This window comes from Labrus mixtus, chromosome 5, assembly GCF_963584025.1.
Source record: "Labrus mixtus chromosome 5, fLabMix1.1, whole genome shotgun sequence".
NCBI lineage: Eukaryota > Metazoa > Chordata > Actinopteri > Labriformes > Labridae > Labrus > Labrus mixtus.
Window position 1 is genome coordinate 1,143,640 of NC_083616.1, and position 12,524 is coordinate 1,156,163.

Consider the following 12,524-nt stretch of genomic DNA (forward strand, 5'->3'; position numbering starts at 1 on the left):
TAGGCTTTGAAGATCTTCAAGTGTTCACATCAGAGGATAAGAATACCACAGACAGCAGAGAGGGAGGGAGGGGGGGTGGGGTCTCTTCTGAACATCTGCTCACCCACTATGTCTGCTGTGCTTGTATGCTGTATGTAAGCCCTCCTTGGCACTGAAAGACCCTCCCTCATGTGCTCATTGTTTTTGACTTCTTGAAGCTTCAGTCGGAGCAGCTGATTGAATGCCTAGCTGAGGGGGGGCGCTTCCTCTGTAGAGCTCTCCACTAAAGTTTATTAACGCAGCGTGTTTGAGGAGTTTGGATAATGTCCGTCATGACTCTGAAGGGGGCTGCACGCTGGTGCAGTGGTTATCAGTCAATCAATCTTTATTTGTATAGCATCAACTCATAAGTGTTATCTCGAGACACTTTACAAAAAGCAGGTAAAAGACCTTACTCATTATTATGTTACAAAAAGCAGGTAAAAGACCTTACTCATTGTTATGTTACAAAAAGCAGGTAAAAGACCTTACTTATTGTTATGTTACAAAGATCCGGCCTATCCATCATGAGCACTTTAGCAAAGCAGCAAAAGTTACAGTGGTAAGAAAAAACTGCCTTATTAAAAGGCAGAAATCTTCGGCCGGATCCCCGGCTCATGACGAAACAGTCTTCACAGGCCTAGACTGCGCCGGGCTTGGAAAGGGATAGGGGGAGAGATGGGATAAAATGCAAGAAGAGGGATAGGGAGCAAGGGGGTGGGGTTGTTGTTCAGGCAGGTTAGCACTATCGCCTCACAGCGAGGAGGTTCCTGGTTTGAATCCCCGTCTGACAGGAGCCTCTCTGTGTGGAGTCTGCATGTTCTCCCTGTTCATGCATTGGTTCTCTCCAGTCTAAAGACATGCTGGTTACACATGTTAGTGTCAGAGGAACATGGTGAAGTGGATTTTACATAATATGTGGCTTTTAAAGACAAAGTCCCTTTACATGTTTACATATCATATCTTAAAGCATCCTTGATTCCTTCTGTGTTGAGGGTTTCTTGATTTGATGTTTATCTCATCAGGTGGAGTTGGATCAGGAAAAAGGACTCGAGATGAGAAAGTGGGTTCTGTCAGGAATTCTGGCCAGTGAGGAGACCTACCTCAGCCACCTGGAGGCTCTACTGATAGTATGTATAACTTCTGATTTGTAATTTTTCACTCAGTCAATCAATAACAGTTTTGTACTTATGGACTGTGATTATGTCTGCAGCCCATGAAGCCTCTGAGGGCCGCAGCCACGACCTCCCAACCAGTGCTGACCATCCAGCAGATCGAAATCATCTTCTTCAAAGTGCCGGAGCTTCACGAGATCCACAAGGACTTCTACGATGCTCTGCTTCCTCGAGTCCAGAACTGGGGCCACCAGCAGTGTGTGGGCGACCTCTTCCAGAAACTGGTACGATGGTGATGACGTCTTTGTGAAAGTGCATGTTAAAACAAGTCATCAGAAACGTTACAGAAGTGACTCACTGCCTTGTTTCATGAATATTAATGTTAAAACAAACACACCAGCTAATCCATCAAAGAACAAATGTCATCAGACATGTCTCCATTTTTAAGGTTTAGTTATTTAAAGGAGCAGTATGTAACTCTGACCCCTAGTGGTTAAAATGGGAACTGCAATCTAAATTCTAAACATTGTAGAGAGCTGTTTACCTGCAGGATAAATATGTCTGCCCTTTAGGAAGAAGATCAAACATCACATAACATGAAACCTCTAAGCGTTGGTTCTTGATCAAACAGACCAACATTTGTCAAGTCAGCCTCGTTCAGAAACTAATTATAGAACTGCCTGAATGTCATACCTTTATCTTTAATGGTAGTAAAAGAAAGTGGAGTTTTTCAGTCTTAAAGGCTGTTAGTAATGTTCAGGGTTTCTTACAGTGCACATGTGTGTAGACTGCCTGGAGTCATCTCCCGGCCAGATAAAAGCCTCACTGCACCACATTACAGGCAGTAAAGGAGAACAAAAACGCTCTATAGGAGGTCGCCAAATAAAAGCTACCTCACTCTCTGAAAAAGATGAAACTAAGAAAAGATCTATTCAGAGACACGTGAGGAAAGATTGAGTCACTGACTTCTAATTCTAAATCAGGTCTAATCACAGCACATAGTCCGACACGTCTCCTCTGAGCTGAAATAAAAAGTAATCTATATGTATCTAATAATCTAGTAATCTCTCTCTGTGTGTTTTGTAGGCCAGCCAGCTCGGAGTGTACCGGGCATTTGTGGATAACTACAAGGTTGCCGTGGAGACGGCGGACAAGTGCTGCCAGGCAAATGCTCAGTTTGCACAGATATCTGAGGTATGGAATCACGCCATGCACAGCAGGACTGATGCAGCCAAGTGTTTGATGTTTCACACTGATGACGAGCGTTTTCTTCTTCTTTTTTTTTTAGCAGTGGGCCAAGTGTACAGAGGCGCTGATTGTTTTTAACTGCTCTCGAGGGATGGGGTGGGGTGGGGGGGGGGGGGGGGGGGGGGGGTGTATTCTGTGATTTAATGAGGGGCTTTTTTACTAACCGGTCTCTGTGATGTTATCTTCCTGCCAGAATCTCAAGGTCAAAAGCACAAAGGACTGCAAAGACCAGCCTGCTAAAAACTCTCTGGAAAGTGAGTAGCAAGTAAAATGTGCCTCCACATAAATCAATATTTCTATAAGTAGTTGAGCTGTTGATCTGACTTGTCCTCCTCCGCAGCTCTTCTCTACAAACCCGTGGACAGAGTGACGCGCAGCACGCTCGTTCTGCATGTAAGTCAATCCTCCGATCACATCTCTGGAGCAACAACATTGAGCTTTATGCATTGAAGTTGTAATACTGTTTCCTCTGTTTCAGGACCTTCTGAAGCACACGCCGTCCTGCCACCCAGACTACCCGCTGCTGCAGGGCGCCCTGCGCATCTCTCAGAACTTCCTGTCCAGTGTGAATGAAGAGATCACCCCCCGCAGACAGTCCATGACCGTCAAGAAAGGAGAGGTCAGTAAGGAGCACCAGTTTCAGGAAAGACTTCACAAAAGTACATCCACTCCAGAAAGAATATGTAAGGGTGCACAAAATGAGGATAAAAATGTGCGCTCAGGAGCTCTTTCATGAAGCGCTAAGAAGAAAAGCGCTGCACGTCCGTCCTGTCTCCATGACAACAGTCTGTTGACAACAGCCGCTGTTTGACTGACACTGCTCTGTTACTTTTTACTGCATGTTTAATAGTTTTATTTTTATTTATTTTATTTTATTATTGTGTCATACATACATCCATATGCCCAGCCCGCATGGGCTTACATGACACCATAAATTGAAAACGTTCCCGGATCAGAGTGCACTAGGTAAGCTATATTCATTGTCAAGAAACAAAAAGAGAAAGCAAGAAGTCAAACTAATGAAACAGAATATCCTGTCTTCTTTTCCAAGCTTTTGAAACAAAATTAGCAAGCTTAAACACATCAAACTTAAACAGCCATTCCAGTTTCTGCACATCTGTCTGCCCCAATATTTCAGATTTTACTTCATGAAACAATAATTCTCTTAAATCATCAGATTTTGTACAATGCAAAAGAAAATGGGACTCAGTTTTCAGACCATTTTTCTTCATACTTGAGGAGAGCTGATCTTTTATGGAGTTCATGTTACAGCACAGATTATATTTTAGATCGTTTATTTCCCGACCTCTGGTGGGTACAAGACGCGATCTGAAGGTGGCAAAAGTACAGGGAATGTCATACATTTTGAAAAGAGCGCTGGTGACGTCAACAGCGCCTCTCTGAAAAGTTGAAAGTCAGCCCGGTGATTGACAGGTGACCAGTGCAGGGTGTAACCCCGCCTCTCGTCCAAATGACAGCTGGGATCGGCTCCAGATCTACTCGGGACCCTGAACAGAAAAAGCGTTATAGATAAGGGATGGATGGATATCAATGTGTCTTTTTTTTGTTCTTCCTTTTGAAGATGATTTCATGTCTTAAGGTGCTCATAGGGGGAAGTTTGTCATAACTTGTGGTTCAATGAAGAGCAGCAAGGATTACAGATGTTACTGAGTAGAGCTTCAAAGAGACGGTCAGGACGTTTTCCTGGTATCACCTTCTGAATCAAAGTATACCTGTGCTGTTGTCTGAAGTCAAACCCACCAAATCATCAAGAATGGAATGGCCAGTACTGGAGTGAAGAGATGCATGAGACACAGAGGTTTTTCTTTAGCGCTGAAAGTAAAGCGCTGAGTGAAAGACGAAGGCATCATAAGGTGTGGTAGTGTGATTTTATTTTGTCTGGTCTGAAGTGGTTTACTGACTGACACGCTGATCTACTAGTGCTAGAGTTATTTCTTGATTCACCTGATCAGATGATTGATTACCAGTTTATATTTTGTTCATACTGATCATGTTGGTCGTCCTTTTTTAAACCTTTTTACTTCCTTTGGATTCCTCAAACAGCAGCCGTGTGGATTTCAGGCTTGTGTCTGCCCCCGTAGGTTGCGTCACATCTTGGCTGCCGACAGTAAAAAATCTCCAGAGCACAAGGTGTCTGGAAGCTGCCATAAAAACCCAGAGTGTGAGTCAGGTTGTTGCTGACTCATCTCAGCCTGTCTGATTTCGTTGTGAGGGAAGTGGAACGCAGAGGAAGCTCGTGACAAAACAGAGCAAACACCAGAGGCAAGGGGTCTCTCTCTCTCTCTCTCTCGCTCTCTCTCTCTCTCTCTCTGTGCGTGCTGCAGACCAGGAAAACCTGTTGCCCCCCTGTTCACTCCCATCCTTCCTCGCCGCAGGGTCGACTGTACTTCCCAGAAATTACCTGCAGCTCTTCTTATAAAAGTGACTTGTCTGGCCTAGCCGGCGTTCTCTTCTGGGTGTGTTCTGACTTAATCTTGCTTCCTGACCCCGCTGCCTCCCCCCCCACCCACCAAGCATGTCAGGGCTGCGATCTGGTTGACATGACTGGGAACTTCCTCTGGATTTTCCTTGGAATTGGCCTAGCCCTCCATGGTGCGATATAAGATCAACCACATTTCTTGGGAATGTTATACCGACTTTGTCTTGAAGGTTTCTCACAAGTAGATTTAAAGATGAAAAAAGGACAGGATGAAGATACACATTGTTGTTTTTGTTGTTGTTGTTTTTGTTGTAAGTGATAAGCTCTTGACTAACATTACTCCGAGCACTGTGCAGCTTCTTGTTTTTCCATTGGTTTATTGACTGTTTGTGGTCATGGTGTATCTCTGAACAATACGTGCATATCACCCGCGGACTCAGGCCAGAACTGAGCGGGTTGGAGCGCTGAGCTGGAGCTTTTAGAAAATTAGAAAATGAAACTGTGCTGCGGTGGTTTCTCTGCTTTTTTTTTTTTAAGAACTGTGGTCGGTGTGGGATGGCAAACACTCACACAGGCAAGCATCACTGTAAGCAGCCTCGGCCCAGAGGTCAGAGGTCGGGAGGCAGAGGCGGATTGTGGAAGCACGCAGCTGCAGGGAGGAGCTCATGTCCAGTGCATGTGCCCTCGACCTCAGCCGGCTGAACGGATCAATGAGGATTAAAGGGAAGCTCTGAAATGAGGGTTCATTACGAGAACAAGACACAGGGCTAACATTTCACAGCATGGCCTTCATGCTCGTTGTTAGAGCACGCAGCTAGATTTAGTTTACAACAGTAATCGCAAGCATCAACATTTAAACCTTATAGGTAATGACACGGCATGTGAGACTTGTCATTAAAACTGCAAGATCCCTAAAAACTGAACTTCTCCACTCATCAGATTCAAAACCAACTTTAGTTTTTTTAACATATTTCTGGTGCTGCCTCATGACCCTTTACTGTGAGCAGCTCCTTCATTTATTTTTTATGTTTGTTGTTTTTTGTCATGATTTCCCATTTGAGCATTCTGCATACTCAAAACCACATCGAGAATCAGTTTGCAGTACGGCAACACAAACTCGAGTTACAGCTAGCATCAGCGTGTGGATGCATTTACTGACAGGTTGGCTGTGGCTCAGTGGTAGAGTCTGTTGTCTCTCTTCTAGAAGGTCGGGGGTTTGATCCCCAGCTCCTGCAGCTACATGTCCGATGTGTCCTTGTTTAAGACACTTAACCCCAAGTTGCTCCCACTGCTTCATCGGCGGCGTGTGAATGTGTTTGAATAGATGAGTAAATTAAGTCAAGAAAATAAATATACAAGCTCAAGTCCAGTAGAGCTTCAAGAGAAAAAAAAGCTAGCATTAGCATGCAGTAACATTTTCAAAATGACAACATGTTGATGTTTATCACGTTTGCAGCGATGATGTCTTTGTTGACCATCTCTGTTTACTGTGTATCCAGACCGACGCTAACTGTCCTGAGACACAGCGCTGCACACATTTAAGCTACATGCTAAAGTTAGCATGGCTGAGGCTGACGGGGGTTTATCACTAGACCTGAATGTACACGATTATAAACCATACAGTACTACTTTAAATGACTCAATGAGGTGTCTTCAAATGAAGTCAGAGGACCAACAAAGGTTATTAAAAAGTGTAATGTTCAGTATTTCTTCATATCTGCTCATCAGAGCGTCAGATGCTAAAGCTAGCGGTTCATCTTTACAATGAATCCTTACATCAGTCAGCGCTCTGCTCATGGTGGTTGATTATATGTCAGACACTTACATGCTTATGGTCACAAGATGTATGATTTATTGTTTGGAGTTGTCGGGTTATTTTGTCTACTTCCTGTACGAGGACGTACAATTACTGTACAACCACAGGCTGTACAGTAATTAGAGACATGTCCATACATCAGCACAGTCGTTGTTCTCAGAGCCTGGATGAACTTTTTTAAACTGAGCATCAATAGAAACACGAGTGTGAGGCGTTTATTTTGTTACTTAGAGCTTTCTTAAAAAATGGAGATCATCACAGTGATGTTTGATGCTTCTGAAAAATGTGTTGTGACCTGATTTCTCATGTCCTGTTGGCAGAACCGTCAGCTGCTGAGGGATCGCTTCATGGTGGAGTTGGTGGAAGGTTCCAGGAAACTCCGTCATGTCTTCCTGTTCACCGACCTGCTGCTCTGCACCAAGCTGAAGAAACAGGCTGCAGGGTGAGTCTGGGTCTGATGTCGGGGGTCCAGACCTTGTCACCTGGGAGATCTTCGTATTTAGATCCCTGTTGGGGAAACAAGGGTCTAGTGGTTATGTTGCCCCCCTGTAGGAGGCTCGGATTCAAGCCCGGACTGAGGCTCCTTCCCTACATCTCATTACCCACTCTCTCTCTCTCTCTCTCTCTCTCTCTCTCTCTCTCTCTCTCTCCTCTGTGTCCTACTCTGTCCACTGTCCTATCAAACAAAGGCAAAAGTCTTTAAAAAGGGGAGGCAATGGGGGGCAAGAGGGGAAAATGGGAGAAGCTTTCATGGGCCCAGGGGCATGGGGAGCCAATTAGAGTTAGGTTTAACCTCTAGTGCTACGCAGGCTCTGTTGTTTGTCTCAGTGACCTTTGCCCCCCCCCCCCCCCGCAAAAAAAAAGTAAATGTAAGCAATCATAACCAAAAATGTTTTAACCTAAACACAACAAAGAAACACATTTTATTCATTGTTGTTTCAAAATGTGAATTCCCTCTTTTTAAAATGGTTGAACCCTTTTTTGTAGCGTTAAAGTTTAGCCCATTAAACTGAACTGTGAGTAATTGTGGGCGGGGCATAGCCATGTCTGGACCTGCACAGAAGTCAGGATGACACAGAAAGCATTTGACCCCGACAAAAACTTGAAAGCAAACTTTTTTTTTCCGTCGCTCTAAAAGCTGATCAGAGCCAGACGGAACATGCTAATGTTAGCCATGAAGCTAACACCGACGCTGATCCAATATGCATGTGATGATATTATAAAATGACATCTGCGGGCGGGCCTGGGTGGGGGGGTAAAGGTCAGTCAGCTGGACAGACATTAAACTGTCCAGCTAACAGTTGGTGAGAAATGTTCATTGTGACAGACAAGTGTTTGTAGTGGGGTTAAAAGTCACACAGTATGTTTGACATTTCTTTAAAAAACATTGTGATGAAGAATCAGGGCAAAGTGATGATAACTGCATTAAAAAAAACATTACATCATTATACTAAACATCTCGTCCTCCGACAGAAAAGGGCAACAGTACGACTGCAAGTGGTACATCCCGCTTGCTGACCTGACATTCCAGACCATCGAGGACTGCGAGTCCACCCCCATCCCTCTGGTCCAGGACGAGGAGATCGACAGCATGAAGATCAGAATCTCCCAGATCAAGAACGAGATCCAAAGAGAGAAGGTGATCTTTACACAAACGACACAACATGCAAAGTGAGAAGAGTAACTTGGAGGAACTGCGCTATGAAGCTCGAGAACAACAAGAGTTTAGTTTAAAAATAAAAAATAAAAAGAGGAACTAATGTGAGATATGGCTCATGTGAATAGAACTAAAGTCTAGACAGCATGTCACCCCCTACATGAACTCTTTCTCTGTGAATCTGCAGAGAACCACGAAGGGACTCAAGGTGATCGAGCGACTTAAGAAGAAGTTATCAGAACAAGAGTCTCTGCTGCTCCTCATGTCCCCAAACATGGCATTCAGAGTGGCCAACAAAAATGGAAAGGTGAGTCAGGGGGCCCAGAAGGTGAAGTACAGACTAAAATCACTGTGATATGTTTTTATGAGAGCTGTTCTTCTCACTGTCATAAACATCTCCATCTGGTCTCTGCTGCCCTCTGCTGTTGACCGAGCAACATTACAGCATGATAAAGTGTGATTCACTTTCTTCTTCTTCTTCTAGGGTTTCACATTTCTCATCTCTTCTGACTACGAGCGTGCAGAGTGGAGGGAGATTATCCGCGAGCAGCAGAAGAAGTGTGAGTTTCATCTGTGTGGCTTCATCGTTCATCGTTTACCTTTAACCCCACACTTCACAGACTAAATGGACAGCTGACCACCTCACAGTGCAACACAAGTGTGCAATATTAACCTTAAAAACAAAAAACAGTGTCATTATATAATGTGAAAAACATGTGTGCAATAACCTCAGGTGCAATAAGAGATGTAGAAAGTAGAGACAAGAAAACATATTTATATTTTCATTTCATTGTACAGTGTTCCCCTTTGTTATTTTTTTGTATTATATCTTTGCTTTAATACAGTTTATAGCTTCTGTACAGTTTATTTTAATTTACTTAGCTGTTACTACAACATTTTTTATTTATATTCTATTTTATATATAATTTAACTTTTTTGTAGAAGCTGACTCAGGGAGAAACACACAAAAATTCCAATGTACCTGTACTGTCCTGTACCTGTGCAAATGGCAATAAACATCTATTCTATTCTAACCTTTAACCCTGCAGGTTTTAAGAGCTTCTCTCTGACCTCTCTGGAGCTGCAGATGCTCACTAACTCGTGTGTGAAACTTCAGACTGTCCACAACATCCCGATGACCATGAACAAAGAAGGTAATGTTCCCACTGGATTCTGCTTTTATATATTTAAATGTGTGTGTGTGTGTGTGTGTGTGTGTGTGTGTGTGTGTGTGTGTGTGTGTGTGTGTGTGTGTGTGTGTGTGTGTGCAGTTTTGATTTTATCTTAATCTGCTTTCTTAACTCCTCAGATGATGAGTCCCCAGGTTTATACGGCTTCCTAAACGTCATTGTGCACTCTGCATCAGGGCTCAAACAGAGCTTAAGTAAGTGGCTTATTCTCCTCTTTTTAGCTAGAAATCCATTCACTGATTATTCCAGAGGTTGCACGGGGGAGTCCCGTCATCCTCTGTGCGGGTCCAGGCTGATCCTGCTGTACCCCGCCCCCTCTCACTGACACTGTCAGCTGGTTGGGCAGCTGCAGGGAAACAAGTGGGATTAACCAGGAACACTGTGTACAGGTTCTCAAATCCCTGCTCGCTCAAACTTTGTGCCTGTTGTCACAAAAAGATGTTTTCTGTAAATACTCAGCGGTGTGGGTGAGACGGTGTGGAGTCCACTTCTCACAGGTGTTTTACTAAAAGGGCTTTCACACTTACAGAAAACTTCTTAAAAACTCCTGATATTTCCAGGAGGAGCTGCATGTGTGAACACAAACAGACACATTTTTCACTCACACTTTATCCCGGAGTGTCTCCTCCAGCCTCCTCGTATTCATTCTGCAGAAAGTCAGAGTGAGCTGATGTGAGAACACAGCAGGATATAATCAGGAGAATTCACCTGGAGCCAGTGGGAGGGGGTGGTGACGTTTATTCCCTGTGATTGCTGCACGACCATAGACTGTCTGCACGCCACCTCTACCATCTCCGTGCTCTAATGAACCTGCTGCTGCATGTTTCCTGTTCTCCAGTATGTTCTTCTCCACTCTTTAGTTCACATTGAGATTCTCTTCAACTACACGTAGCATTGATACAAAGACACATATTCTCATTATAGAGACGTATAGAGCAGGGATTCTAAAAGTTTTTTGGCTTGTGTACTCCCTTGTCCAGCCAAGAACATTTTACGTCCTCCACCTCATTGTCCCTAACTGATTCCTTACCTCTTTCCAATAAGCTGTTCATTTTTATCTTTTGGGTCCGCGCTCTTGTTAGCATTTGCTGAACAATTCACCTCAGCAGACGGAGGCCCTCTGGCGGTTCTGCACATAATGCAAGCTGTATTAAAAATGAATATCCTCAAGTGCCCTATCCTCAATGCCCTATTTGATGTTGCATGGAGAACATATGATATTAATTAAGTTGTCTGAAATCAGTGTATGGATTTTCCTTAGATACTTGTGATGCTACTTTTTTTTTTTTTAAATGACATTTGTCACGTACCCCTAGGGGTACACATACCCCCATTTGAGAAACTCTGGTATAGAGGACTCTGTTGCTTCGTCTGCTACTTCTGCGTTGTTCTTTTTACATCACATCTTACCTCAGGAGACCCCTCTGCACATAATGCCAGCTATATTAAAAATTAATATCCTCAAGTTATTACAAGAAATAATCTAGATGTTTTCAGGATTGCATGTGGGAAACCGGCTTAAAAAAAGCAAGTCAAAACGTGTCACCAGAGAGAGAGACTTCTGGTAGGGCAGCATACGGTTGCCTTTGTTTGTACACGCCTCGACCAGGTTACTGATGTGAATCCTCAGTTTGACTTTCTTTATGATTCAGCCGGTAAACTTCTGCTTGTGTCCCTGTAGATCTGTACTGCTCCCTGGAGGTGGACTCCTTTGGATACTTCGTCAACAAAGCCAAAACACGTGTGTACAGAGACTCCACAGAGCCCAACTGGAACGAGGTGAGAGTTCAGATCGTGAGGAGAAACTGAATGAATGAATTAGGCGCTGCTGCTGTGTGTCTGCACATCTGAGACAAATCTGTGAAACAAAGACAGAAGAGGTGTTCACTAGATAAACTGAGGATGTGTGTGTGTGCAGCAGGCTGATTGCTACAGTAACAAGTCTCTGTGCTCTTCTCATACCAGGAGTTTGAGATCGAGCTGGAGGGCTCTCAGACTGTGAGGCTGCTCTGCTACGACAAGTGCTGCAACAAAACCAAGCAGAGCAAAGAGGACGGGGAGATCACGGACAAGATCATGGCCAAAGGACAAATAAAGGTATGGATGAACCTCAGTTTAACGCCCCTGTGTAACCGGGAATAACCTGGAAAGCCCTGATGGGGTACTGTTAGACGCCCCCTCATCTGTTCTGCTCCATGTGACAGTACAGAGCTCCCTCTGCTGACTGCAGGGCCTCCACAGTGGCGACTTATCTGACCCGCTGACCCACTGTGGGACCCTTGCCCTGTGGGGGCCTGCACTGTTTGAAAAAGAAATGAGTAATTTGGTTTGCCAGTGGGTCGTTTCAGCTTGACCCCGGCTAGTGTGTTGTGACAGAGGGCGGATTAGACTCTGGGAAGCGGTTGGCAAAGCTCCAGAGTATGACACAGACACAGAGGGCTCTGTGATCGGCCTGTGCAGGGATTTATCCGCTGGCATCGTCACGCAGAAACAAGCCGTGTTATTGAAGAGCTCATAGCCCGGAGAAAGGACACCTGTCAGGTATTTACTGTTCACTTGTCATGTTGTCCTCCTCCTGCTCGGCTTCATGTCTTCAGTGGTGGTATCTTTAAATTGACTCAGTCGACTGTGCACCACATCGGAGGAAAAGACGCCCACTGCACACAGCAGGACAGAGGCTGCTGTAAAATAATCATTAGTTAAGAATATATGTAAAATATTGATTTAAGAAATTATTGTATTTGTGTATTGTGTGTCCTTGGGTTCACTCTGTGTTGCTCCTGCTGCTGCGTCTGCGGCGGTGGCAGTGGCTCAATCTGTAGGGACTTGGTTTGGGAACTGGAGGTTCGCCAGTGCGGACAAAATCTGGAAATTAGTCACACACTGATGGTAGAGGCTGCTGAGTAACTCATCCATGCGTACTCTTTGTTATTTAACCCAACTGATGGAGTCTTTACTCAGCAGCCTCTACCATCAGTGTGTGAATGTGTATGAATGGATGAGTTAATACTGATGGTCTCTTTACTCAGCAGCCTCTACC

At 44.3% G+C, this 12,524-nt stretch overlaps 1 protein-coding gene across 2 annotated transcripts in view; it reads left to right on the plus strand.

The window, feature by feature from the left end:
- Positions 1-12,524, plus strand: part of si:dkey-91m11.5 (PH_BCR_vertebrate and RhoGAP_Bcr domain-containing protein) — a 40,358-nt gene that overhangs the window by 19,626 nt on the left and 8,208 nt on the right. For both annotated transcript variants that reach the window (XM_061037224.1, XM_061037222.1), the window contains exons 3-16: positions 1,044-1,148; positions 1,232-1,417; positions 2,220-2,327; positions 2,575-2,635; positions 2,722-2,774; positions 2,860-3,000; positions 6,958-7,079; positions 8,111-8,276; positions 8,482-8,601; positions 8,779-8,854; positions 9,344-9,448; positions 9,604-9,678; positions 11,166-11,263; positions 11,450-11,581. In XM_061037224.1, the coding sequence (XP_060893207.1) occupies positions 1,044-1,148; positions 1,232-1,417; positions 2,220-2,327; positions 2,575-2,635; positions 2,722-2,774; positions 2,860-3,000; positions 6,958-7,079; positions 8,111-8,276; positions 8,482-8,601; positions 8,779-8,854; positions 9,344-9,448; positions 9,604-9,678; positions 11,166-11,263; positions 11,450-11,581 (1,548 nt within the window). The remainder of the gene's footprint in view (positions 1-1,043; positions 1,149-1,231; positions 1,418-2,219; positions 2,328-2,574; positions 2,636-2,721; positions 2,775-2,859; positions 3,001-6,957; positions 7,080-8,110; positions 8,277-8,481; positions 8,602-8,778; positions 8,855-9,343; positions 9,449-9,603; positions 9,679-11,165; positions 11,264-11,449; positions 11,582-12,524) is intronic.